General features: G+C 32.9%; 3 protein-coding genes across 7 annotated transcripts; 1 reads left to right on the forward strand and 2 right to left on the reverse strand.

The window, feature by feature from the left end:
• LOC107029018 lies at nt 1-10,971 on the forward strand. Its single transcript, XM_015230302.2, has 9 exons — nt 1-443; nt 541-744; nt 1,158-1,215; nt 1,292-1,354; nt 3,197-3,266; nt 4,671-4,786; nt 10,010-10,099; nt 10,187-10,318; nt 10,461-10,971. Exons 1-9 carry the CDS (start codon nt 85-87, stop codon nt 10,593-10,595), a joined length of 1,227 nt encoding a protein of 408 aa, XP_015085788.1. The 5' UTR covers nt 1-84; the 3' UTR covers nt 10,596-10,971.
• Nucleotides 10,972-15,361: 4,390 nt separating this feature from the next.
• On the reverse strand, nt 15,362-16,803 carry LOC107027826 (transcription factor bHLH52-like). Its single transcript, XM_015228886.2, has 3 exons — nt 16,711-16,803; nt 15,853-16,616; nt 15,362-15,712 (listed from the first exon to the last, which is right to left on the reverse strand). The coding sequence occupies exons 2-3, from the start codon at nt 16,600-16,602 to the stop codon at nt 15,530-15,532; spliced, it is 933 nt and encodes a 310-aa protein (XP_015084372.1). The 5' UTR covers nt 16,603-16,616; nt 16,711-16,803; the 3' UTR covers nt 15,362-15,529.
• A 3,676-nt stretch (nt 16,804-20,479) lies between these two features.
• LOC107029066 (rop guanine nucleotide exchange factor 14-like) lies at nt 20,480-27,567 on the reverse strand. 5 transcript variants are annotated; one of them, XM_015230363.2, is made up of 8 exons: nt 27,258-27,567; nt 25,922-26,081; nt 22,947-23,333; nt 22,620-22,774; nt 22,460-22,534; nt 22,096-22,365; nt 21,653-22,000; nt 20,480-21,073 (listed from the first exon to the last, which is right to left on the reverse strand). In XM_015230363.2, the coding sequence occupies exons 2-8, from the start codon at nt 25,995-25,997 to the stop codon at nt 20,693-20,695; spliced, it is 1,692 nt and encodes a 563-aa protein (XP_015085849.1). In that variant the 5' UTR covers nt 25,998-26,081; nt 27,258-27,567; the 3' UTR covers nt 20,480-20,692. The 5 variants fall into 5 exon arrangements, with proteins under 5 accessions (XP_015085849.1, XP_015085852.1, XP_015085853.1 ...); XM_015230366.2 differs by lacking the exon at nt 27,258-27,567 and adding an exon at nt 26,199-26,948; XM_015230367.2 differs by lacking the exon at nt 27,258-27,567 and adding an exon at nt 26,185-26,948.
• Nucleotides 27,568-27,884: the final 317 nt, after the last annotated feature.

Raw genomic sequence — 27,884 nt, forward strand, 5'->3', positions numbered from 1 at the left:
ATTCTCATAGCTCCACAAATTTAACTGCTAAAAGAAACTCTCCATTTTCCCTCACTGCTTCTTCTTCACTCTCACAGTAGAGAAATGGCTTCTACTTCTGCAGCTTACATGGCTACCACTACTTTCACTTCTAATCTTCTTGAAATCAAGCAAAAACCCCTTTTCCCAAATACTTTTCCATACTTATTCCGCCCCTTTTCTCCCAGAAATCTCAAGAACCCAAAGATCTTCAAGTTTCCTAAAATGACACTCTCAAATGACTATATGGGCATAGGTAGTTTCAACTCCACAAGAACCAATTACAATACTCCCATTACTGGTAAGTTTTACAAAAGGATGGATTCTTGTTTGGTTATTCCTCCCCCAAAGGGTATAAAACCCAAAGCTATTATCAAATTTGTGGGTGGTGCTTTTATTGGAGCTGTTCCTGAAGTTACTTACAGGTTAGACAAGTTGTTGTTTCCTTTATAGTTTGTGAAATTGGGCATTAAAAGTTGAATTTTTTCTTGATTTTGTTTTCTGGGTTGTTCTTGGTAACAGTTATTTACTGGAGAATTTGGCGAGAGAAGGGTATCTGATAATTTGTGTGCCTTATAATGTGACATTTGATCATGCGCAAGTATCAAGACAGGTTTTTGAGAGGTTTCATTCTTGTTTTGATCCAATTTTAGCATCAGGGTTGCCTGATTCTGGTCTTTCTGCTGATGACATTGTTGATTTGCCACTCTATTCAGTTGGCCACAGGTAATTAGTGTTGAATCTGTCTTTCTTTAGCATCAGGGTTGCCTAAATTGGGAAGGGGATTATAAGGTGTGGAATCAAACCCTCGCCAATAAGTGAAAGTTCAGGTAGCCAGCCAACCAACTGAGCTACTAAGATCCCGAATCGTCTTTTTCCTATAGCGTTTCTTAATATTTTGGACGATAGGCTTGTTATGGGTTTCTCAGTAATTTGTAAAATAGTTTTTTCATTTGAAGACTTTAGCACAATCATTTTTGTGTGCTATGTCTAGTGGAACTCAGTTTGAATTGGATTTCTTGATATACTTGTTTCAAATTCATTCACGTTTTTTTATTTAAACTTCTAAAGCTAGACTGAAGTATTACCTGGCTAAGATGCCTGTTTCTTTTTCGTTTTTGGTGATGTGCAACTTGCAGTAATGGTGCTCTTATTCAAGCGCTTGTAGGAAGTTATTTTTGTGAGAAGATACCTAAGGTTTGCTGTTTCACCTCAGGCTCACAATTCAAAGAAATGAATGTCTTACTGAGTCCGTTTATGTCTTTTCATGTAGGCTAATGTTATAATATCGTACAACAATAGGCCAGCGTCAGAGGCAGTGCCATATTTTGAGCAGGTAATACACCTATTTCTTACAAAACCTGTGGTGATTCCGACATCCTAAATTTGTGCAGCTATATTACCTTCACTTAATTTTTTCTCATGATCCATCTTCTATCTATGAAAATTTGCACTCCGTTTTCGCTTGAAAGGAGACACTGTACTAAAGTTGATTGATTTGTTCATTTTATTGTGCTTCAATTCTTATTATATTTTACCTGTGTGTGGTCATGACTTGTGTACAATTATTATGCTTATCATTTCCGCTGTTATGTATTCCTCTCTGAACATATGATATCTCATTATCTTAGGTGTCGTTTGGTAGAGACGTAGAGTTTATAAGAATAGTACTTAATAGGATGTACAAGAGAATCTTATCTAGTGTTTGATTTGGTGTAGTAAGGGCAGTTCTCTCTTTAACAATTTATCCATTTATTAATAGCCCTTGCATCGCTAATACCATAATCTGCAATGAGTTTGTTATATACCCTATAATACATATATTAATTGTACATATGCTGAAAATCCTTCCAAACAAAGGATTAAAGAATCTCATTACTAATACATTTATTAGATTCTCTTATACATTCTAGTATTCTACCAAACGACCCCTTAATGGTATAGTTATGCCTGGTTCTTTGGTCGAGGTCAAGGTAATTATTTTATGTATCTAAAGAAATCCTTAACCCTGTTCACCTCCTTGTATTCAGTCTCCAACTAAAGATCTTTCCATCTAGGCATCTCTTAGGCAATTGGCATTTGCATAAGCTAGCTTTATTTTGACACTTCTGAACATTCTCTTCCTGTTTTATGGTTCGTTGCAGCAATTCCGCATGAATATTTTTTTCCCTGAAAGCAATCACCCACAAGAAAATTCTGAAATTAGTAAGGCTTTGTTAGTTCTTCAGATGTTAGATAATTAGTAACATCAATTGGTAGTCTGGCTGTTTACCTGTCCAAACACATAAACATCTCTTCTAACTTACTATGTAAATTTGGATAAAGAGGCTATCACATTGAGAGTTGCTCTTTTCAGCACTCTGAGGCTCCCCTTTTCCACCAGCAGTCTACCCCCTCCTCCTCCTTGTCTGCTCAAGACCTTGCTGAACATGAATGAAACTAAAATCCAGATCTTTAAAGAGTGCTTGAACTGCTGTAAGGAGAGCCGAACCACCCTATCACTCAATACACACACAGAGCCAAACCACCCTCCCCCAAAAAACAAGATTCCCAAAATCATTCTGCTCAAGAAAGAAAAAAAAAACACAAACACACCAAGATCCACAGACTGTAAAGGAGGATATAAAGGTACTGTGGTAAGGGGTAGTTCGTTTCTATTTTAAAGAAACAAACATTTTTAAGGAATAGGCAGTCTACTCTTTCGATAGTGTGCACAGCCGTAGGCACTGATTCATTTTAAAAACTCAAGGGAAGGGATAACAGAACAAGAGATTAATGCAACTAAAGGAAGAAAGCAACCGAACAAGCAGTAAGCTGATAGATAAATACATGGTTATTCCAAATGTATGAATTTTAATGATGGTTGGTTCCAACCACATATCAAGTAAGGTAAAAGGGGCTGGATAAAACTTTGTCGTTGTCGGACAGATTGAGTGATGGAGCTTTCTGAAGGATGATCTAGTCAAGGTAGAGAGGGTCCCTTTCTTTGGTAAAGTTGATAATAGAATTTGGTGAATGCATTTATCGTGATCAGCTGCCAGCCTGCCATCTGCAAATAGAATAGGCCATTGCGATAATTTCTTCTTCTAGAATCTTCAAGTCTTGCTTTTTATTTTCTCCATTAAACATTTTGCAGCCAAAATGCATCATTTCTTGAAGTTTTGATCCCATTTTGCAGTTGGGTCTTCTTGTTGGCCAGATGGTGCCTGTTATATCTCCAGCGTATTCAATGGCTCAATCGGCTTCAGGTAGATTTATCTAACAGCTTCATCTATTATTTCTTATTTTCACTAGAAACCATAGCTATGGCAATTGCTATTTCCTATCTGCAGCAATCTTGCATGTAATTGCTACCCCATCTACCTAATTTAAATCTATGGAGCTTTAGAATAAAATGTTCAGATTGATTCTTATGTTGAGATTGATGCAAAGTGTATAAAAAAATGTTTGAGTTATTGAGGAAGTTATCCTTAGTAGAAAAAGTACATGATTCAGTATTCATAGTCTTTTGATCCCTATTCTCTTCTCCTGTCTATTTTTCTCCTGCAATTCTACAATCATATGTGCTGTGTACCAGTTATTCTTAGAAAACTATATATGGTTCTAGTCATTTAAATCTCACATTTACCTTTTCTGTTGTTTCACCTTTAAAATGGCTATGGGACGTTGGGATATAATCCTTTTAGATCAAGCAAAAATAGAATATCCTTAGTGAAGGTCAGGTATGAGTGGAGGTTTTAGGCCAAGTCTAATTTGTTTCTATTGGTGAAGAGAATAATCTTATCTTTTGAGAATAGTAAAGAAGGGATAGTGTTCCAGAACATAATAAAACATGAGTAGATTGGTCCTAGTTACTCTTCGAGGTGGAGCGGAAGAAGGGGTGGTGATTCTCGAATCTGGAAAAGGATCCAATGAATTCGAAAAAATTGAACGAGGAGCCGTATGAGGTGAAAATCTCATGTACTGTTATGTAGAGTGGCACCAAGGGTGTGACTTATTCGTCCACTTTTTCGCTGTCACCCCCCCCCCCCCCCAAAAAAAAAAAAAAACTCTGCCTTATGTAAAGTTGCCAAAGTACGATTAACCTCCTGATTTGATATCACTGCTTATTTAGGTGTCTTTATACACTTGATGTGGATCTCTACATAACTCTTTTTTTAATCACTGAACGGAGTACTAGATACTCAACACCTCTCAGTACGTGTGACCCGATTTTGGGTTCAAAGGTGGAGTTTAATGTGTTCTTACGAGTGTGAGAATGAGTTTGGTAAAAGTTGGATCTAATTTCATTTGAAAGAATCTGAACATCCAACCCTTGACATTAGACACTGGGCACTGGGAAGAACCCAAGAGCTTTCCATACCCTTTTAGACGTTCAGATATACGTGATGTGGAACACCTGAATGAGAACGAGAATAGAGAAGGAAACTTAATTTAAATTTTATCATCTGTATACCCTTTTAGATGTTCATATATACCTGATGTGGAACACCTGAATGAGAACGGGAATAGAGAAGGAAACTTCATTTAAAATTTGCGCTGTTACTTGCATTTTGTTATACTTGTTTTGTTTTCCCTTTTCAATGTAGTCTCCTTTACTGCTAAATATTTTTCATCATTATAGTTACTTTCCTTTCATCAATAATATGTAGGAGATGCGTTGAGGGTGTTGCTTGATACAGCTGGAACAATCATCCCCGACTATGATCCAGAAACAGTTGTTTCATTGACTAAATTTGCTGATCAGCTGCCTTCGGTATTTGGCGAGGTATGTGCTGTCAGTTTTATTTGTTGAGCCGGCAATATGGATGAAAATTTCATTGTTCCCATGGCTTGTTCTTGCTGTTTCATGAATACTATATATCTTGCTGTGTTAAATGTAACTAATCTTCACTATATGAGCTCATCATCCATGGTAGATCACATATGTGTTTAGAGAGAAAAAGAAGAAGGAGAGATCTTCATTGATTCAAAGCTTCAAGAAGAAGAATACAAAAACTAACTGATATTTCCTTTTTTCTGTTTTCTTATACTAGCTAACTAACAACTTTCTAACAACTTTCTAACTAATTCTAACTAACTTTATACACATCATTAAGTAATTCCTATCTCATTATTCCCCCTCAAGCTTGTGGGTGCAAAGACATTCAACACACCAAGCTTGCTTATCAAATATTCATGTTGAGCTCTAGGTAATCCTTTTGTCAATATGTCTGCCAACTGCTCCTTGGAACTTATATATTCTGTTCTGATCAGTCCTGTTTGTATTTTTTGTCTGATAAAATGGCAATCGATCTCTATGTGCTTGGTTCTCTCGTGAAACACTGGATTGGCTGCTATTTGCAAAGCTGCCTTACTGTCGCTGTATACTACAGCTGGTTGTTCAACTTCACTTCCCAATTCCTTCAACAAAGCATCAATCCATACTAATTCTGAAACTGCATTAGCCATACTTGTATTCAGCTTCAGCTGAACTCCTTGAAACTACATTTTGCTTCTTAGATTTCCATGACAATAATGTTTCACCATGTTTAACTAGAAAACCTGACACTGATCTCCTTGTATTTGGGCATGCTGCCCAATCTGCATCACAATACACATTCAATTTATTTGATCTTTTGCTGCTCAGTAGTACTCCAAGTCCTGGCTCCCTCTTGATATATTTCATTACTCTCACAGCTGCTTCCCAGTGTGATCTCTTGGGTTGATGTAAAAATTGACTAAATGTTTGAACAGAATAAGCTATGTCTGGCCTTGTCATAGTCAAATATAACATCTTCCCTATCAACCTTTGATATTGTTCCTTGTCTTCAAATAGCTCATCATCTAATTCTCCAGTTAGATGGTCTAATTCTTGGATTGTTAGTCTAACGTTGGCTTCAAGAGGTGTCCAAGCTGGTTTAGCATTTCCTAAACCCAAATCTGAAATAATTTCCAAAGCATACTTCCTTTGATTCATCAAAATGCCTTTTGCTGATCTACTGAATTCCATTCCCAAAAAGAATTTCATTCTCCAAGATCCTTAATCTTAAAAGCCTTGTGTAGAATGGCTTTTGTGTGCTCTATAAGTCCCAGATTGCTACCTGTCACTAACATATCATCTACATAGACAAGAATCACTACCATGTCTGATCCTTTCCTTTTAATGAATAAGGAATGATCTAGGCTACTTTGAACAAAACCAGATTCCAGTAATGCTTCACTCAACTTCAAGTTCCATTGCCTGCTTGCTTGTTTGAGACCATAGAGGGATTTGACAAGTCTGCATACTTGACCAGGTTCCCCCTGACTGTCAAAACCCTCTGGTAACTGCATATACACCTCATCATGAAGATCACCTTGTAAGAAAGCATTATAGACATCTAATTGATGAACAAACCAATTATGTTGAGCAGCTAAAGATAAAACAGTCCTGACAGTAGCAATATTAACCACTGGTGAGAAAGTCTCATGGAAATCAAGCCCCTCTCTTTGTGTGTAACCCTTTGCCACCAATCTTGCTTTAAACCTCTCAACATCACCATTAGCCTTCAACTTGACTTTATAAACCCACTTACAACCTATAGGAACTTTGCCTTTTGGTAGAGGAACCAAATCCCATGTATGATTATCTTGAAGAGCTTTTATTTCAGATTGCATAGCTTCTAGCCATCTGACATCTAATATAGCTTCCTGGTATGTAGTTGGTTCAGTAACAGCAGAAAAAGCATGTAAGTATTGTTGATAAGTTGGGGACAGATTGGTATATGAAATGGAGGCTGCTATAGGATACAGAACATTATTTGTTGATGGCTTAGAAACATATTCAGATGGCCATAAAGGTTGTTTAGTAATCCTTGTGGATCTTCTGAGAGGCACAACAGGAGAAACAATAGGTGAAGATGATGGATGTACTGATTCTGTTTCTGTATACAATGGGGGTGATGAATCATGAGATGTTTCTAAATCATCAATTGGACATGAAGAAGATACAGGACAAGATTTAGGTGCAGGTGGATGAGATTGAAAAGGAAATTGATCCTCATGAAATATCACATCTGTGTTCAAAAAAAACTTCTGCTTTTGTAGATCAAAACAAACATATCCCTTTGTAACACTTGAGTAACCCATAAATACTGATCTCACAGCTCTGGGTGCAAACTTATCAATTCTAGGCAATGTGCTTGCAAAACACAAACAACCAAAAGTTCTTAAGTGTGTAATACATGGCTTCCTCCCAAAAAATGCTTCATAAGGTGATTTTCCTTCAAGAGTTTGTGAAGGCAATCGATTTATAATGTATGCTGCAGTAAGAACACAATGTCCCCAGAATTTGATTGGAATGTGACCTTGGAATCTTAAAGCTCTAGCAACCTCAAGAAGATGTCTATGTTTCGTCTCAACAATACCATTCTGTTGAGGAGTATGAACACAAGTCCTGTAATGAATAATTCCTAAGCCTTTGAACAAATCCTGCATAGAATTGCTGATGAATTCTCCCCCATTATCAGTCCTTACTCTTTTAATATTTGCATTAAACTGAATAGCAATCATCTTTAAAAAATGCTTAAGAATAACCAGCACATCAGATTTGAACTTCAATAAGAAAACCCATACCGTTCTCGAAAAATCATCAACAATAGTGAAAAAGAACTTATTTCCATCAAATGTTGGAGTGTCATAAGGCCCCCATACATCTAAATGCAGCAAATCAAAAATCTTTGTAGATTTAGTGCTACTGCTGTAGAAAGGAAGTCGAGTATGTCTAGCTAGTGAACATATCTCACAAGTACTTAAAATTGATTTGCAACTGTCAATAGAATAGCCTAACAAATCCTTTATAGATCCTACTGATGCATGAGCTAATCTTCTATGCCAAAGCATGATATCCATTTTGTCAGCATGAGCAGCAAAGCTTTTGACATTGCCAGCTTCTGAAACTTTATGTTTTGATGAACTTGTTTGAACCAAAAAATAGAGACCATCCTTTTCCTTACCAATCCCCTTCAGTTTCCCACTGGAAAGATCCTGGAACACACAAAATCCAGGATAAAATGATGCAAAGCAATTGAGCTCCTTAGTAACTTTGGCTACAGACAAGAGATTATATTTAAACTCAGGTACATATAGAACATCATGCAATTCTCCTGTATCTGTAGGATAAAATGATGCAAAGCAATTGAGCTCCTTAGTAACTTTGGCTACAGACAAGAGATTATATTTAAACTCAGGTACATATAGAACATCATGCAATTCTCCTGTATCTGTGAAATTGCAATTACCCATATGAGTCACAAAAGTCACACCTCCATTGGGTAAATGAACCTTTCTATTTTGATCAGGCCTAACAGTTTGCACATTATGTAGCACTTCTAAGGTAGAAACCATATGAGTGGTTGCACCACTATCAATTATCCAAGGCAAATCTGTAAGTTTAATGACATTAATGTGAGCCATACCTGCCATATTGGCCATTACATTAGCTGTGGAAGTATCTCCATCTAGCATATGTTGAATGTGATCATGTTGCTTATCAGTTAAAGGAGGTGCTCTAGGTAGATCTCTTGCACCTGAATTCATTGAAGAATTGTCAGTCTGGACATTATTAGCATTATAGGCATTGTTACCTGTCCCTTTCTTCTTGAATTTCCAGTCTGGTGGATAACCATGAAGTCGAAAACAATTAGCCTCTACATGTCCTTGATTTTTGCAATAATCACATTTCAATTTCCAATTCTTCTTCCCTTTATAATATTGATTAGAGTTAGACTGTGAAGTAACTCCTTTACTGTAACGAGGAGGTCCTCCTCTTCCTGCCATGAGAGCAGCTAAATCTGCACCTTCTTCACTCATAGATGTAGATATGATTGATCTCTGACTCTCCCTCTCAACAAGCATAGCATAAGCTTTGTTAATAGTGGGTGTAGGTTCAACCATCAATATCTGACTACGTGATTGTTCATAGGTTTCATTCAAACCCATCAAAAATTGCATCAACTTTTGTTTCTCCATATGCATAGACAGATCCTTAGAATTTGGACAGTTACAGGGTGAAGGTGTAATACTAGCAAACTCATCCCATAAATTTCTCAGCTTAGAGAAATAAGTTGCTATACTATCAATACCTTGTACAGTGGTGGCTATGGCTTTATGCTATTGATAGATCCTTGAAGCATTTACTTTGTCAAACGCTCTCGAAGATCCTCCCAAACAGCTTGTGCACTCGTTGCATAAACAATTCCTGTATGCAAATCCTGAGTTACAGAGCTCATAATCCAACCTTGAACAATCGCATTACATCGATCCCATTGATGCCCTAATTCAGTTCCGAAATCCTCCTTTTTCCGGCTGCCATCAACAATACCCAGCTTGTTCTTCCCAAGCAATTGGATTCGCATGGCTTTGCTCCAAATGGAGTAATTATCTGATCCTGTTAGCTGCATCGGAATAATGGATGTACCTGTAGTNTTGCTCCAAATGGAGTAACTATCTGATCCTGTTAGCTGCATCGGAATAATGGATGTACCTGTAGTATCGGATGGATGTAGAAAGAGTGGATGACTGTGATCAAACTTGAGATTCGCCATTGATGCCATCAGCGAAGCAGTAGAAAACAAGATTAGCAGGACTTGTAATTGTGGTTGTATGGCTCTGATACCATGTTAAATGTAACTAATCTTCACTATATGAGCTCATCATCCATGGTAGATCACATATGTGTTTAGAGAGAAAAAGAAGAAGGAGAGATCTTCATTGATTCAAAGCTTCAAGAAGAAGAATACAAAAACTGATATTTCCTTTTTTCTGTTTTCTTATACTAACTAACTAACAACTTTCTAACAACTTTCTAACTAATTCTAACTAACTTTATACACATCATTTAGTAATTCCTATCTCATTATGCTGAATCTCATTTTCTTGATGCATATTCAACTTTAAGCTTTATGAATTTTAAGCAGATTATACTTTTGGTCTTAGCTTTCTGCGCTAATGAAATCATTGCTTCTTTAAGCTTGCTCAAGGGATATCAGAGTTCAAGCCAACACCTTCAGAAAATCTGGAGTGTTTCAAAAACGCCTATAATGTCAAGCGTACACTGCTGGTATTCATACTATGGTCCTATCATCCAGAAAAGTAATTTCGGCTTGTTAGTCAATGTCATGTTGATGGGTTCAAACTTTTATTTCAGGTGAAATTTGACAATGACGCAATTGATGAGACAGATCGTCTTGAAGAGACACTAAAGCCTCGTGTAGAATCTTTTGGTGGAAAAGTGGAGAAAATTGCATTAACCGGGAACCACATCACACCATGTGTACAGGTATGTTGCACATTCTAATATAGAAAATGAAAATTGCCTGTGCATTATAACACTAAGAAACTCGTAAACTCTTCACACTGAACGCTGCATTATTCGTTCATTTTCACAGAAACACAATGTCATTATTTGTTTTTGTGTTCAGGAACCAAAATGGCGAGTAGGAGCTGTATACACTCCAGCAGATGCTATTGCTCAAGTGGTTAAGACTCTTTCGATAAATGACACAAAGGGCCTATGTACAACCATTGCCAACTGGTTCAGTAGTCTTGAGGAGTAATCTTTTGTCACTTCAGCTGATATCATATATCGTATCGAAATGTTATTACCTGCACAAACATGGAACTCCCTCATGCACGATGTATAGCTCAACGACGAAGAAAACTGCACATATATATCATCACAGTAGCATCAATAGTACAGTTAAATGTCTCCTTGCCCACTGGAAACGAAAGAAGAAATGTGATGCGTATACAGCATTGCAAAAGTTCCAATTAGTGATAAAATACAATTACAACTATGAGTAAGTTTTTTTTTTTTTTAGTTTTCACTATGTATTATGCAAGAGTAAAAGTATGTCAAAGATACAAGTAACTCTATTTTTGTAACTAAAGTTGATATAAAATATTATATAAATAAGTGGAATCTTAATTCTATTTTTAATATACTTTTAGAATAATTTTGATAATTGTGTAAAGTTTTCAAAATTATAATCAATAAGAATGTATCTAAGATCTAAACATTTGTGGTAATATATAACATACAATAATTTATACATGACTATTTTATCTTACGAAATATACAAGAAATGTTATACTGTCCATTGAGAAAAAGAAAACTTAATCTATCAAATTAGAATAAGAAATATAAACAATTTTTTATTATTATTAATATATTTTTTCTAAACTTGACTTTAGACAACATATTATACAAAGCCATCTCTAGCTAAGAAGATAAGTAGCAATAAGTGTTAATAGTAATAGAATTAATATATGATCAAAGTCGATGGGATTGTGGTGAAGAAATGACAAGTTAATGACAGAAGAATATGATGGAGAATAACTTATACGAATATGATTATAGTCTTCACTTTTATTCATTTAATAAAGCGGAGAGTAACATTCAAAATTATAGTCTTCACTTTTATTCATTTAATAAAGCGGAGAGTAACATTCAAAATTGTTATTTGTTTTTGCGGTTTTTTTTTTATTATCTTATCTTCATCTTTATTTCTTCTACTTTAGGTTCCATTTTTATCTCAGCAGATTTCCATAAACCTTCAGAATTACATAAACTTTTTACTTTTTTTTTTAGATAAAAAAAATATTTGTATTTGATTACATAAAATTATATAAATTTAGTATATAATTAACTAATTTCAAAAGATAAATATTAAATAGTTAAAATGAAATACGAAATAACCTAAATGCAAATGAATATCATGCACTTATAATGTATCACAGAGTCTCATCTTGAAGCAAAATCAGTTTGTGTAGGAACATTATTTAAAATTGGAAAAAAGGATAAATATATTCTCGAACTATCGTACATAATATGCGTATATCCTCCGTCATTCTTTAGGGACATTAATGCCTCTGCCGTCCAAAAATTAAAATATATATACCCTTTATATTAAAAGACGTGTCATAATCTTATCTATCGACCCGACATCGGATCGATGGATAAGATTGTGCCACATGTCCCTATTTAGTCTTCTGTTAGACTGAAGGGCATGTACGCTCTAGTTTTTGAACGGTAGGAGCAGCACTATGCCTAAAGTATGATAAGTGGTATCTACATATCATTTACGATATGGAAATATATTTGTCATTTTCCCCTTAAAATAGTGATTAGTTGAAACTCAATTGCTTATCTAACTTTTTGGACTTCAAAATTAGTTTTGCAATAAAACAGTAAATCATAGGTGGGCTTAAAATTACGACAGTGAAGGATAATGTGTCATTAATTTTAGTACAAATGTCTAGGTTTAATCTTTATTACCTTCAAAGATGGTTTTTAATTTTAGTCCCTCAAACACTTAAAAGTAAAAATATGTCAGCATAAAATGACTGTATAAGTTTATATTTTTGTATTATACTATTTTTATAAAATTTATGTCGAAGCGAATTATAAACTTCATAACTTGTGTTGGATAACTTAATTCCTACCTATATTATCCAAATGAGTTAAAGTATTCTAAATTTATGCAGAGTGAAATTAGATCATAAATAAAGAGAATTTGACCAAACATTATATTTAAGAGTCAAAATTAAAGATCACTCCAAATAAAGCGATTATCTCGAAGGTCTTAACGCCAAAGTTATGAAGCTTTTGTTACACTGTACTAAAAATGAAGAAGAAACAATATATTATCAAAAATAAAACTGAAAATGAGTTTAAGGATTATATATATATAAGACAAATTATAGAAATTACATAGTTTTAAGGTAAAATTATAATTTATCCCTTAAAAGTTTATAATTTTTGAATTCTCTCAAACGGATACATTAATGGAGGATTCAGATATATTAATGGCCAAAAAATCAAAGCGCCGATGTATGAAAAAGAGGGTCAAATACGTGCGCTGATACATTAAAAATAGGGTCAATACATTAATAGAGGGTCCGGATACATTAATGGTAAAAAAATTAAAGCACTGATACATTAATGGAGAATCGAATATATTAATGACATTTTTTACTTAAGAGAAAAATGAGAGATTTTGGAGATCTATGAAACTTAAGGGAATAATGGTAATAAGTTAACTGGGATTTCTGTAATTATTCCTTATATAAATGTGTATTTTTTTTAAAAAATATTTTGCTTATTGTACATAGCCATACTTTTGTTTGGTCCAAAGTTGAAAAAGATAAATCAATTTTTGGTTCACAAATTAAAAGGCTTTTCAACTAAAGCCTATTTGGAATTGAAACATAATGGAAATAAAATTAATCTTTAATTTTTTTCCCAATAAAATTCATGTTTTAAAACAACTAAAATGTTATTCAAAACAAAATTTAACTCCAAAAGAAAAAGTACCTGCAGAATACTGATAGAAACTTAAAAAAGAAAAAGAGGCACTACATATGGCTTACTGTTATCTTGATTTGAGACTAAAATTATTTAAAATTTTATATATATATATATATATATATATATATTTATATATATATCATCGCACTGCATTCTTTGATTGTTTATATTATTTAAATTTAAGTGCATCAAGAAAATAGTTTGTCAGAAAAAAAAAGTATTTTCTTAAAGGTAGTAATTCTTATATAATTCAATTAAATCTAAAGCGAGATTAGTTTTTATTGTAATTGTAAAAATTCTTAATAAATCAACACACAAATTTCTTTTGCTAATAAGAACTCTTTGTAGCAAAGTGGGCACTTGGAATCTTGGCACCAAAGTTAAAGGAGATATATTGTTACCATGAACCAAAAAAAAAAACAGAATAAATAAATATGTAATATTATGTCAAAATAAACAGAAAACTGAAAATAACATTTTCAAAATTAAAAATGATTTCCACTCACTAATTTTTAACTTCTTTGTTTTCCAATAAAATACAAGTTTAAGGACAACTTAAATCTCAATAAAAACAAAATTTAATTCCAAATGAAAAAGTAACTGCAGAAGTTACAGTGTATTAAACTTTTATGATTAAATATTATCTTTTTTTAAAAAAATTGTTTAATGCCTGTTTGAAGCAAAATATTTAGGAAAAATTACATGAATAAATACATTTTAAAAAATAATTACTGATTTTAGCGATACTTTTTATTTATTATTATTTTTAGTAATATTGTGATAAATTTATAATATGTATTAAAAGTGAATTATGTATGCAATATATTTGAATTATAATTATTTTTGAAATATATTATGTTTGTTTGGTAAAAAATTGTCACATTGTATTATAGTGTATTAAAATGTGTGATAAATATATTATTCATCATTAAAACTTGTATTATATTTGAATAATAAATTTATCTTTGTAATATGTATTAAACTTGGATTATAAATGTATTAAAAGTAGTCAAGTGAAAAAAAAATGTGATTGCTATAAATGGTAAATATATTTTTATTATAGTATGTTTATGTAAGTTTCCCAAATATTTACTCGCATTTGGTATTATTAAATATTTACTCGCATTTGGTATTGATAAATAATTTAAGAATGTTATAATGAATTTTTAATGAAGAGTGATTAAGAGTTAAAAGAGAAATATGTATAAAAACATGTTATTATACCTGTTAGCTTAATGCAAACATTTAATTAACTTTTATTTACCTAGAAAATATGAAACACATATCACACACTTATATTGCATAAACGAATCTATCTTGCAAGCAAAATCAGTTTGTGTTTGAATATTTAATATTATTTGATTTCTTACATCATAGCATTGTGATAATATAAATAAGATTTAATCGCTCTTACTTAAAAATCTCAAATTTCAAATTAGATAGAATAAATTCTTCTAAAAGCAATTTTCATTAATTTGCCTTACTTTAGTATTTTCAAATTTATTTATGCTCCAAAACGATTAAGAGAAGTTGGATAAGAAATCAAACAACAAAAATGCATTATGTTTATCATTATTTGAGTTAGACCAATACTCCAGTTTTGTTTCAAGTAGCATAAATTCATACATGCCAAATTTAAAACTCGATCTAATATATTTATCTTGATTGGACCCGATCCAAACTATTTACCCGATTACTATACAAGTGTTTTTTTCCCTTCTTTTTATTTATAAGTTGCAGTTACAAAATTTACGGAGGGGTAATAAATTACCGAGAGGAAATAATCGAAACAAAAAGAGGGGGATTTTCTTTTGTAAAATCCTTTTTGTAACTTAGGTTTTCAGATAATATTTATGGAAACAAAGACATTATATCATCAAATATTTTGGTTTCAGTTGAGATTTATGATTGTAGTGAAATGAGGAAGAGAAATAAAACTTATTGGCAATATAAATTAAGATTAATGCAAGCTGAGCTAATAATTGAAAAAGTAAATTTCAATTTCACATGGAATTAAATTCCTTGTAAATGAGGAATTTACAGTGAAAAATTACATAATTAAAATCCTAAGTAAGAAAAAATAAAAATGAATTCATGGCTAGCCTAAGACAACAAACAAGTAATTGAACTGAACTAATCTAAACAAAATCTAAATTTTCTAATTCTTTGGCTGAAAATTAATCATTTTCCTTCCTTCATCAAAGTTTTGATTTCCTCAAGGATTTGTGAATTTTGGAATTCTTGATTATTTTCTAGTGCTTCAAGAAATACTTTTGGAACTAAGCAATGTTCGCTTGAATACAACTTCTCTTGAACCAACGAAGATCCAACAATTTTCTGCAAATTTGGTGTTTCAAATGATTCCTGCAAATTAAATTCAAATACAAATACGTTAATACCTATTAAAATATACAAAGTTTCAGCTAAATATTCGATTGATGAATTATGATTACGAATGAAAATGAAGTACAGAATAAAATTACGAGTTTGTGTAATTTATTTACCTGATATGATCCCATGAAGGCAAGAAGTCCAGCTTGTGCTTGCAACAATCTAATATACTTGTAAGTAGCTTGAAGCATTTCAGCAGTGTTCATTCTGTGTCCACCAGGTATCAATTTGCCCAATTCTTGTGTTTTATCACTAATCTTCTTCCTCCTCTGCCTCGCCGCCATACTCTGTGCTGACATCTTCTTCTCATTATTACTACTACAGCCTTTCTTCGCGACAACTCCAGCAGCATTATTGCTACTAAAAACAGGCATAGGAATTTCTGGAAGCGCAAAATCCTCAAACATTGGAGGATTTGGCACAAACCCCTCATGGAAGTTATCTTGAAAGAGTTTCTGTTGTTTCTCAAAAACAGAGTACTCTGGCATGAAAGATGAGTTCTGAGTGGATGGGGTTATCGTATTACTATTTGGATTTGGAAAGAAATCATCTTGAAAAATCTTTTGACGTTTTGGGAAGCTCTCAAAAACAGAGTACTCTGGAATGAAACAAGAATTATTGTCCTTTGGTTGTTTCTCGAAAACAGAGTACTCTGGCATGAAACAACAGCTGTTATTCATTTCAATGGGTAAAATAAACTCGTCTGGATCGAAATAGCAATCTTGATTTTCATCGGAAAAATTCTGTTCAACATCATAGTTGAAATCAAAAAGAAGCTGCTGCATGGTCATCATTTCTTCTGAGTTGAATTCTTGAACATTTGGTTCCAATTTTGAAGCAGAATAGTAGCTAACACTAGCCATTCTTGAATATATCCCTGAAAATACAAAATGAGCTTTAAGTAACAAATATATTATAGTAGCTTAAAGGTTAATGTAAGAAAGAGTAAAATTAGTTTAAAGCATAATTACCTTAATTGAGAGAGAGATATTATATGTCTTGCTGTTTTTCCTCACTGTTTGAACAAAAGTAGACCTAACAAACAACTCTTGTTTTTCTCTGTGGCTGACAAAGTATGTAATTAGTGTTAATTAATAGGATTAACGGCGGAGGGGTAGGTGGACTTTGGGGGTGATTGGCAGTTACTTTGAGAAGAGTTATGGAGGATAATGGGGAGAGTTATTATCTAACCGTTTTTTTACTTTTCTTTCTTTTTTTTTACTTAATTTCGTATACTGTTTTATGACAAAAATGATCCAATTTAGTGTTGTGATACAAAGTAAGTATTTATTCCTATTAATATCTGATTAAATGATGTAGCTTTTAAGTTAGAAACTCATTACTATAATTGAAAATGATAGAAATTTAAACAAAAAAATTAAATTAAATTGGTGTACCAAAAAATTATTATGACTATAATATGAGCAAATTTTTTTCACTTTAAAAGTATCATCTTATTATTTAACGTGAAAGAGTTAAAAGATGAAAAAGAAAAATAAATTTGCTCTCTAAAATGCAACATAAAAAAAAGAAAGAAATAAGTAGCTCTTTTATTTAAAGATGTACAATGACAAATTTTTCGAGGACAATAAGAATAGCTGTCTCAGAGCAAGAAAAAAAAAAACAAGAATTGCAGATTTGCAATGCTAAATCTATTTTTGAATATTAATCACCTAATAAACTTTAATTAATTTTTTTTTCAAAAATAGACAAATGCTCTCTTCTTTTTCCTTCTTAAGTTATTTACCCAATGATCTTATCAAATAATCTTTTAAAAATATCTCCGTACGAATTTTCTTGTTGTTTTTAAACCTTTTAAGCAACATAAACCTATAGAAATAAGGCTCCACACTCCCACAAATACTATAACTTTTTATAGATAGATTTTTTTTTTCCCACTCGGTGTTCAGAGCATTGGATTTATAAATAGTTTTTTTTTTCCCACTCGGTGTTCAGAGCATTGGAGCTTCGATTAAATTCGAATCGCGCACTGCAAGACCTATTTGAGGGTGGCGCTCCCACAGGATTTTCTTCATACCCAGGGCTCGAATCAGAGACCTATAATTAAAAGTGAAGTACTTCCACCAATACACCACAACCTCTTTTTTGTTTAATACTCTTATGAGAAATAATGAATTTTGTCATTTAATCCAACTATGACAAGGGGGAAACCTGATTAAACTATTACATCAAATGATTTATTGTGAAAAATAAACTCTATTTTTTTTACAAATTTCTGTAGACGTCTTCACTAGCTATATGAGCTAAGTTACGTTCTCAAGCATAATTGGCATGCAAAATCTTGTACTTGCATTTGCTTAATATTTTTATATCATAAAATCTATGATTAAACTTTGGGGGGAAAAGTTGATCAAGTCTGAAAAATAAGGACTTTAAAATCAGCTCTCAAAGCAATAAACAATGAAGAATAATGGGTTATTAGTTTAACGCCTAGGCCAATTTTTAACTTCTGCCTTCAAATTTGATGGTCTTTAATTTTAGTCTCACGATATTAAAGTAAAAAATATGTAGCGAAAAATATCCTAACATTAAAATGACGGCATAAATTTACCTTTTTGTATCATAATATTTTTATAGAATTTATGTGGAGTGAAGTATATACTATATAACTTGAGTCGGATAACTTTATCTTTCATATATTATATTAAAAGAATCTTTGTGTTTCTAAACTTACTCTGAGTTAGATCATAAATATAGATAATCTAACCTATATACACAAAATTTATTTGCCAACAAAGTAAAAAATTAAAATTAGTCCGAATAAAGCGATCTATGCAAAAACTTCATCAAGAAAAATAGTATATTATTTCTTAAAGGTCGACTAATCTCTATCAAAATAGTTTTTGTTGCAATGAACCAAAAAAGGAAGAAAAACAAAATATTATCCAACAAAAAACTGAAAATGGGTTTATGGAATATATAAGTATGTGTATTTTTATTTGTTTTGCTGTTTGTAGTACAAATTTCTTAATTAATTATAAGTTATAACCACATACCTAAATTTTTGCTAATAAGAACTCTGTGGGAAAAGTGGGCTCTAAGAAGTCTTGGCGCCAAAGTAAAGGAGCTTTTGTTTCAATAAATCAAAATAAGAAGAAAAAAACAAATAAATTATGTGATGTTGTGTCAAAATATACAAAAAAAAATTGAAAATAGTGTTTTTAATACAATATTCTTAAAAATAAAATAAAAATTGTTTGATGCCTATTTTAAGCAAATCACCAATGATGTTCACTCACAAAATTAATTTTTAACAATATAAGTCATATAAAAAATAAAACTTTAATAAAATATTGTCTAATTACACTTACTCAATTGAGGGAATTATGTAATGTTGTGTCAAAATAAACAAAAAAAATTGAAAATGATGTCTATAATACAATATTCTTTAAAACAAAATAAAATTTGTTTGATGCCTATTTTAAGCGAAATATTAGTGATGTTCTCTCACCAAATTAATTTTTAACAATAAAAGTCAAATAAAAAATTAAACTTTAATAAAATATTATCTAATTACACCTACTCAATTGAGGGCATTAGGTATTTATAAATGATTTAATAAGGTTATAACGAATAATAATGTAAAAACATAGCGGTCTTTACAATACATCACATAAATATTTGTTTCCCCAATATTTAACAGGGAAGTTAAAAATAAAAGAAAAAATTAACACTTAAAGCAACTAATTAAGAGTAGTGCAGTTGTAATTAGCTTTAGCTTCATTTTTACATCTTCTTCTCTGTTTTACCGATTACATAATATTTTTTTCCTTTTTGACGGTAAAACATAATTTACACTCGATTATTTAAAATTATATAAATTTAAAGCAAAATAACTTAAGTTCAAACATATATCATGCATTTATTAATGCATCTCAGAAAATCTCATCTTGCCACCAAATCAATTTGTGTATTAACATTTAAAATTATTGAGTTTATCCCATCAAAAATGTCGGGATAAAATAAAATTTAAAAGGTATTAAAATAGGACAAAAATTAAGAATTTAAAAGGTATTAAAAATAGGGAAGAAACACTTTTTTTTTTTAATGAGTTGCAGTTTCAAAACTTACGGAGGGGCAGTTAACTACACAAAAATAAATAATCGAAACAAAAGAGGTGGCATATTATTAAATAAATAAATAAACTTTATTTTCTTATAAATAATATTTCACTACATTTTCTGACGCCTTTTACTATTGCATTAATGTCTTTAATTTTTTTATGAAATCCATCTTTGTAACTTTTGTTTTCAGTTAACATTTATGATTGTAGTAAAATGCTAAATTAAGATTAATTTAAGCTGAGCTAATAATTTGAAAAGTAAATATCACTATCACATGGAATTAAATTCCTTGTAAATGAGCAGTCCAATCCTGAAATTGTAGATCCCCATTATTCATTAAAAATATTTGTGTATATATTTTTCTTTATATATATATACATATATATAGAATGAAAAATACAGAAATAAGTAATACTCAAATATAAATAATTAAATGACAAAAACAAAACCTTCGCATAATAAGCATATTTTATTTAATATATTTTAAATATACATTACGTGATAACTTTTAACACTAACTGCATTAAACGGCAATAATCATTATGTTACAACAGAGAAAATTAGAAGGATGTAATGGTATAACTCTACCTACGTAGCTTTATCCAGAAAATAAAATTAAAGCACAAAAACGTAAAATTTAATGACATATAACAACTTCAAAAGCTCACTTTTTCAAGTTTCAACTTCAAAATCTACAATCAAACGGGAGCTTGATAATGCTCAACTCGATTTGTATATTGTAAATGAGGGCAAGTTTCCAATGATAACCCATGAAAACTCAGCCTCAAACTACAAGGCTGTTGTTTTGACATGGAAATGATATTATATAGATATCTACATAAAGACTAATAAAATAAAACTCTGCTTATCAAGGTGAGTTTGCAGCAGACATGCTGCTACAAGCTTTTCTGCCTATGCACCACACTCTTCGGCTTGGCGTTGCTGTTACTGAACTTAATCTTGAATCAGCAAACTCAATATCTATATCAGAAGCATTGGTACGACGAGAATCACAACAACGTCCATCTGTTTTATTCATCTGATCAATCAACGAGTGCCTCACACGACTAGACATGGGACTATCTGTCAATCCTGCAATTCTTATGCCAGGAAGGTGGCATGAAGCCGCGGGAGAATTGGGATTGCTCAAAATGTCTTCTTGCAGAATCTCTCCTATCCTAGTCAGGATGCTGAACGCCAAGTTCAACAGAACACGAGAGTATGCTTCAAGAATTGAACACCCGATATCCTATAACGATAAGAGAAGAACAAAAACAATCAAAGAACACATTAAGCAGACATGAAATAAGATGACTCATTGGCGTCTTGATATTCTGGACATGGTATACACACCTCATAGCACTAGGAAGACACAATATAAGCTAAGGAAACAACTCAAGGGCATAGCAATTAATTAAGAACAAGTATATGCCAATACTATTGTTTGTTAGGACCAGTTATTGAAGACCAACATGACAAAATTCGAAATAAGGTCTTGTAAAGTGGTAATATGTCAATGTTTCTGAACTCCCAAACCCACACTGTCCGACCCACTACTGTAAAAACGAATGTACAAACAATTCAACATGCAGACCACAGATGATATAGCTTTATCAACACAAAGATTCTAGCTTTCTTTTAATTAATAGAGGAACAGTTCCCCTCATCTGAGAACCGCCATTCATGTTTAGACGTTCTATTCCTCCCCACTAATAAAAAAGATTGAGAATCTCGAGAACTGAATCAAAAATGAAATGTTTATCAGAAGGCTCTCCTTTCCACATTAATTCTGTCTTATGGATGTAGCTAGTGGGACATAAATTTTTACCTTGCCATATTGGATCTTTGTGACATTGAGGAATGTCTGAGGAAGGTTTGGGTATTTATTCTTGAGTTGCTGCAGAAGAGCTTCTGCTCTGCTCGATAATACCTCAATCTTGTCCAGTTCAGATATTGGATCTTTTTTGAAAGACCAAGATGTTCGAGCTGGAGATTTTCCACAGACATGGTCAGCTACTTTCTCTTTCCATGCAAGTATTGCAGCCTCCAACCTGTTAACAGCTTCAAGGGCATTGTGTTCAGATTTTACATTAAGGAAATTGAGCATATCCTCCATTGATGTTGATTCTGCATTCAGGATCCTATAAAGGTCCTCCCCGAGACTTGTCCTGCCAGACTGTTAAGAGTGAATGGATTTTGTTACACGGTTCATATGAACAAAGAAATACATTGTAGCAAATACAAAATAGCTTAGTGTCATAGCTCACTTGCCTTTGGAAGTGCATCTTTAATGATTGTTGGAACAGGCATCTCAGACAAAACATTTTCGTTGATAGCTTTAGCTGCCTTATATATTTGATTCACCAATTTACCCTGATTCAACAATTTGTTTCTTTCAGGGTCAGAGAGCCCTGCTATGGGTACCTGGGGTGACGGAAGCCACCACCTTTTGCTCTCCCCAGCACTTCTACTTCTTCCTTCTGCTCGGCTACCCACTTCCGTGTACCAAAACTCAGTATTAACCATTGAATCCAGAGCTTCCTAGACATTTCAAGAAATATAATATTTAGATTAGAACCAAAATGTTGCTTAAAAAGAAATGATCTACTTTTCTAGGATTAAAGAGACCACCTACAAGAAGCATGGAGTCCAACTTCTGAAGTGCTGGAAGATTCATATGGATATCTGCACGAGCTTTTGGAACCATGATCTGGTCCAACAGCAAGTTGAGCTTACATTAAACTTTACTATGATGAAATACATTTATTTAGTGAATGGCTAAAAGTCACAGATACCTCCAATTTCTGGCCATTAGAACCAGTTTGTTTAGCAGGAACCAACTCAATCATATGGTTGGTAGGAGAGAGCAACCACTCCATTTCTCTCTTCCATTTCATTCTCCCATCCTCCGCAAGTGGCTCCAATTTCCAAAGTTCTCCAAACACTGATGCTGCAAATCAAGTAACAGTATGTCAAATCAGGTGGGAAAAGGAACAGTAATGGTGGTGTTAGGCCGTTAATAGAGCTATTGCATTGGCCTGTTAGACCTTTTAATTGTAACACAATGAAAGAGTTAGGCAAGGCAATACTTGAGAACAAAACCAAATTAGCAACTCTTATACCTGCAAGATTTGTAATGGCATTTGACAGTGCTAATGCAGTGGAAACCCCCTTGCTTCCTCCAGTCACATCCTCCCCCAGCAACAACTTTGCAAATTTTTCTTTCATTGTTTCCAAATCAGAAAACTGGGTTGTATAAATCGGTTTTTCTTTTACATAGTAATGTTTTGGGCTTGCTGAGAAATCCCACTCCTCGGATCCCTGATCATCCCTCTTCATTGTTGTCCAGTGAGACGAGAAAGATCCAAAAACATTATTGCTAGAACTGCTGCTTGAGTCATCATCATCCAAGGAATCTGTAACACCTCCATCACCTCTGCTAGTGACACTTTGATTGTCATACGGCTGACTGTTCAAAATACTTTCAAGACCATCATATGTTGTGATTCCTGAAAGTTATATTGATTTTAGTAGAGATAGAGGGAAGGGTAAAGGCAAATCCAAGACAAAACATTTGTTGATAAGATATAACGAGAAAATCTAGTACGGGCCGTGATGCTTAAGTGTCGACTTCAAGACGGAAGAATAAATAAAATGATCACAAGAACATGCACAATTTATACGTCTTTTAACTAAAGCCTTGCAGAAGATTTAAAAATTTAAGTATCTTAAATGTGCAATTCGAATATGTTACTTTTACAGCATGGATGTTGCACAAACATGACACTACTACCAGCATATTTAATTTGCAAGTATGTGTATGTTCATATTCTTGTCACTGCAAACTATTCTCTCTGTGAAATATATGAGAAATGAAAAAATGATCAGCTCAATGAACAAATTGTCAAATTACTCCTTGACAAGAAGTAGGATGACTAAAATGGTAAACCAGTAAAATATCAATACACATGTAGATCTTCAAAGAAGATCAATTATTGAAGCACACAATTCCTACTTTTCTGTTGAATATTATTTCTCTATATTCACAAAAAATAAAGATGACTAGATATGTATATCAGTTAGCTATACGTTTCTTTTTAAATAGTGGTTGTTCAAAGCTGGTTATGCTGAAATTAGTAGAAACAAATGCCACGAACTGAAAAGAGACTTCCCGGAGTCGAGAGGCGGAGCCAGGATTTTTAATAAGTGGGTTCAAAATTCATAGAAACAGACACACGGAGTAGCCAAAGGGGGTTCAACATCTACTATATACATTAAAAATTATTTTAACCATGTATAAATAGTATAAATTTCCGTCCTTGTACCAAGGTGGCTTCGCCCCTGCCCGGAGTAGCAGTTGATACAACCAGAAAATCTAATCCTTTAACAGAAGGAAAGCTTTGTCCCCTGTTGTAGTTACTTCAGGTGTTGCATGAAATTGCAGTGGAACTTTTAGTTTCAATAAACTACTAGTGTTAGGTCCACCATTTTACCAAACATATTTTATTTTAAACAAGAACCAGGGAAACCTAGCACTGATGTTTCCATGGAGAGCTTAATGATAAATCACTACCACACATACTTATATTGTAACACAATACACCAACAACAACAACGTACCAAGTATAATCCCACAAGTGAGGTCTAGGGAGGGTAGAGTGTATGCAAACCTGACCCCTACCTTAGGAGGTAGAGAGGCGGTTACGATAGACCCTTTGGCTCAAAAAAAGGTATGCTTACAATTTCAAAATATAAGAGTACTCCTCTCCTTCCCATCTATGAAAATATTAAAATAAAAGTAGAAAGTTTCAAAGCATAGTTCCTCCCATGTGACTTATAATTTCAAAATATGCCTAACTAGTGCTGGGTCCCACCCATCAACAGAAAAAAAAGAGTATTTTTCAACCTTTCATTGATCCTAGCATTTGAGTTGTTAACTTACTGAGACTAAAGCATTCACCAAATAACTAACATGCAATGTTCAGATTCAAGAAACATGTGCTTTACAGAAGTCAAAGGAACTACACTGAACATGTAGACAAACAAGGTGGTTAGTAAATGTCGGATTCACAATCTAAATACTAGTATTAACTTATACATTTACCCCTGATACTGTGCTTAATCATCCATAAAGATGACTAATATATCATTGACTTTGTTAACTCCGACACAGAACTAAATAGGAAGCTAACCAAATTTAGAAAAAGTTGTGCTCATGGCACATTTAACTGTTCATTTAGGAGCTCTAAAGATGTGGCATACCCCCAACTAAGTTACTTCAACAACATGAAACATTAATGTTCTATTCACTATAAAATGCCATTACTGGATACAGTTATTGGCATTTATTATGTCATCTACAGCTTCCTTTTAAAAAAATAGGTAAACATAGTTCTATCTTCTAATGTTTTCTGAAAGAAGCATTAAATCTGTAGGGCAATATTACTTTGAATACTCTATTACTCCTATTATGGTCCAAGACTGGAAGGACATCAATGGTCATTACCTTCCTACTGACATAAACGTGACCGATATTAAATATGTCATGGTCAAAATACATATGCTTTATAATGGAGGGCCATATCACAAGAGCATTGATTCATAGTAGGGACCCAACACTCATAGCTTCTTTACAAAATGCTCTCTCATATCAATGAAAGTTCCCTACAATGGTCTCCACAATTCGTTCAAGGGTGTGGACGACGTCTGGTCCTTGTACAAAATCGTAGATAGTGACTCTTAATACAAGCCCAATTTATAGCATTAGGACCCTTTAATTTTCTTTTGAGATGCAGCATCATAGTAACTAATCTATTTGTTAAGCACATTACCAACAAAGAGCAATCATAGGAATGTTAATGTAATCTATTTTGTATGACCCAAACCTAAAAAGAATCCCAGTAGAGAAAACACTAAAGATTGTTGGAGCTACATTTTGTGGAACTTTTTGCTCACCCAACCGATATATTCTTCTTCGACTCTAACAACTATCCCTCAATCCCAAGCGAATCGGGATTGTCTATATGAAACTTCATTGTCTACATCGCGCCAAATACAAAAAAAGAATACTTGTAACTAGTAAGAGAGGTAAGCTTACTCTGATTTTCATCAAAGTCAATGCTGATCTCTCTATCTCTTGTACAGCAGGCAAGTCTACTCCTCATGATAACCATCTTTAGCAATCTTGATTACCCTTTAGACCAAAATGTACTTCAAATAACTGGAATTATCTCAAAAAGATGCTGTTCAACAAACACCTATGATAGCCAAACAGTGAAAATGTCAGATGGCAAGATACAATTAATGCAACTGTTATCATTTTGAAAATAAGGCAAAAAAGTCATCAAACAAGGAAAATACATTCAAACCCTCACACTTGTCATTATTATTGTGCTTTGAAGTAAAAGCTACCACACTTATCCTCTTATCCCCAGAAAGAAGTGGAGTAAGAAAATGAAAGCACTTGAATATTTTAGCTAATACACAATTTAACCAAACCAACAACAATAACATATTCCGTGTAATTCGACAAATTAGGTCTATAAAAGGTAGCATGTACACAAACATTTAAAATAAAGAGATTGTTTTCGATAGATGTTCGGCTCAACAATTAAACCAAACCCTTCACTAAAATTTGTTCCTAAATTTCAAAACCAAACACCCTTTTGAAGTTCATTAAAACTGATTCCTATTTTTTAATGTTTAGTTACATGTAACTCTCAACAAGTCAATTTTAGCTAACTTCACAGTCCAAGCTTACCATTCCAGTCTGCCCCAAAAAGACAGAAATAAAAAAGTAACAGTTCCAAAAACCAATCAAAACAGAATACTTATCATGTATGGTCCATAAAAAAATTAAAGATTTGTGACACCAATCATAGTAATGGTCCCAGTTTTCTGAGGCTCAAATTTGACTCAGAGCTCAAAAATACTCTTCTTAAAATATGAGTCCATCATAGTCACTGCTCGAGCCTTGAAACAACAAAAGTTCAGAAAGAAAAAGAAAACCACTTTATTTTACTACTTTAAAAATAGTTCATCATTATTTTAAAGAAAATAAGGATTTGGGTGTTGAAAAGAGAACCTTTTTGCGTAATAAAAGTGACTCTTTTTCAGATGAAAAAGTCATAAAAAAAGATTTGGATAGTGTCAGAACCTTCAGATTTATCATTATGTGGATTCTTTCTTTTCCACAAAAAAAATCAACAAAAACTAGAAATATTGAAGGTCATTGAATCTAAAACCCCTTCATAAAAAAAACTAACAGAAGGCCAAAAACAACAAATTTGCAGCTCCCCCAAACCCCCCAAAGGCAAAAAAATTGTTTTTTTCTGAGCTGATTTTGCAATTTGGTTTGATTCCCCCACCCCCATGGCAAGAAAATGAAGAAAAAGAAGAAGAAATGGAGAGTGAGAAGAAGATCAAGAACAGACCTTTATTTGATCAAATGAAGATAGAACTTCATTCATCTATCCTTTCTGAAGGATAAAAAAAATGGGGTGTCATTCAGAAAGAGCTGCATTTATATATCTACAGATTCTTGATACTGAAAGTTAAAGATTGGTTTTTTTTGTGTGAAAGAGGTGGAAAATGAAGGTATGAAAACTGTAGACAAAGAGGGGAAAAAGAAAAAGAATGCAGAGAAGACAAGATTGGAGGAGGAGATAGTGTGTGACAAGTGAGGTGAGAGAGTGGGTAGAGAGAATATTTTACTAGTATTGTTTAGTGTAACAGATTTTTGAGTCAAGACAAAAAGAGGTACATGGATTAAAATAATGGAAAAACACCAAAAGTAACCACAACAAGAAATGGTCCATAAATATATTTCACTTATTATATATAAATTATTAATTTCGTCCATTAGTTAACTAAATTTAGATACACTCTGATATAAATTTAAAAACACTTTGATATAACGACTAAGCCGTAGTGATATCGTTCACTTTGGGTCAGTACTGAGGTTTACCCTCACCTTATCGACATTTGTCAAAATCAGTTAAACTTTGACTCACATCGACAAGGCTGTCAGTAACTCTGATACCATTTATAAAGGTTCAATC

Source organism: Solanum pennellii, chromosome 8 (assembly GCF_001406875.1).
Source record: "Solanum pennellii chromosome 8, SPENNV200".
Taxonomy (NCBI): Eukaryota; Viridiplantae; Streptophyta; class Magnoliopsida; order Solanales; family Solanaceae; genus Solanum; species Solanum pennellii.

What these genes read in the sequence shown, in the direction of transcription:
- LOC107029018 (XM_015230302.2), top strand. Translation starts at nt 85, where the DNA reads ATGGCTTCTACTTCTGCAGCTTACATGGCTACCACTACTTTCACTTCT. An exon ending in CTCTATTCAGTTGGCCACAG is followed by an intron (nt 745 to 1,157) that starts GTAATTAGTGTT and finishes TGCAACTTGCAG; the next exon opens with TAATGGTGCTCTTATTCAAG. An exon ending in TGCCTTCGGTATTTGGCGAG is followed by an intron (nt 4,787 to 10,009) that starts GTATGTGCTGTC and finishes TGCTTCTTTAAG; the next exon opens with CTTGCTCAAGGGATATCAGA.
- LOC107027826 (XM_015228886.2), bottom strand. Translation starts at nt 16,602, where the DNA reads ATGGCTAGTGTTAGCTACTATTCTGCTTCAAAATTGGAACCAAATGTT. An exon ending in CCTTCATGGGATCATATCAG is followed by an intron (nt 15,713 to 15,852) that starts GTAAATAAATTA and finishes TTTAATTTGCAG; the next exon opens with GAATCATTTGAAACACCAAA.
- LOC107029066 (XM_015230363.2), bottom strand. Translation starts at nt 25,997, where the DNA reads ATGGTTATCATGAGGAGTAGACTTGCCTGCTGTACAAGAGATAGAGAG. An exon ending in TGACTTTGATGAAAATCAGA is followed by an intron (nt 23,334 to 25,921) that starts GTAAGCTTACCT and finishes TATAACTTTCAG; the next exon opens with GAATCACAACATATGATGGT. An exon ending in AGTTGGACTCCATGCTTCTT is followed by an intron (nt 22,366 to 22,459) that starts GTAGGTGGTCTC and finishes TGAAATGTCTAG; the next exon opens with GAAGCTCTGGATTCAATGGT.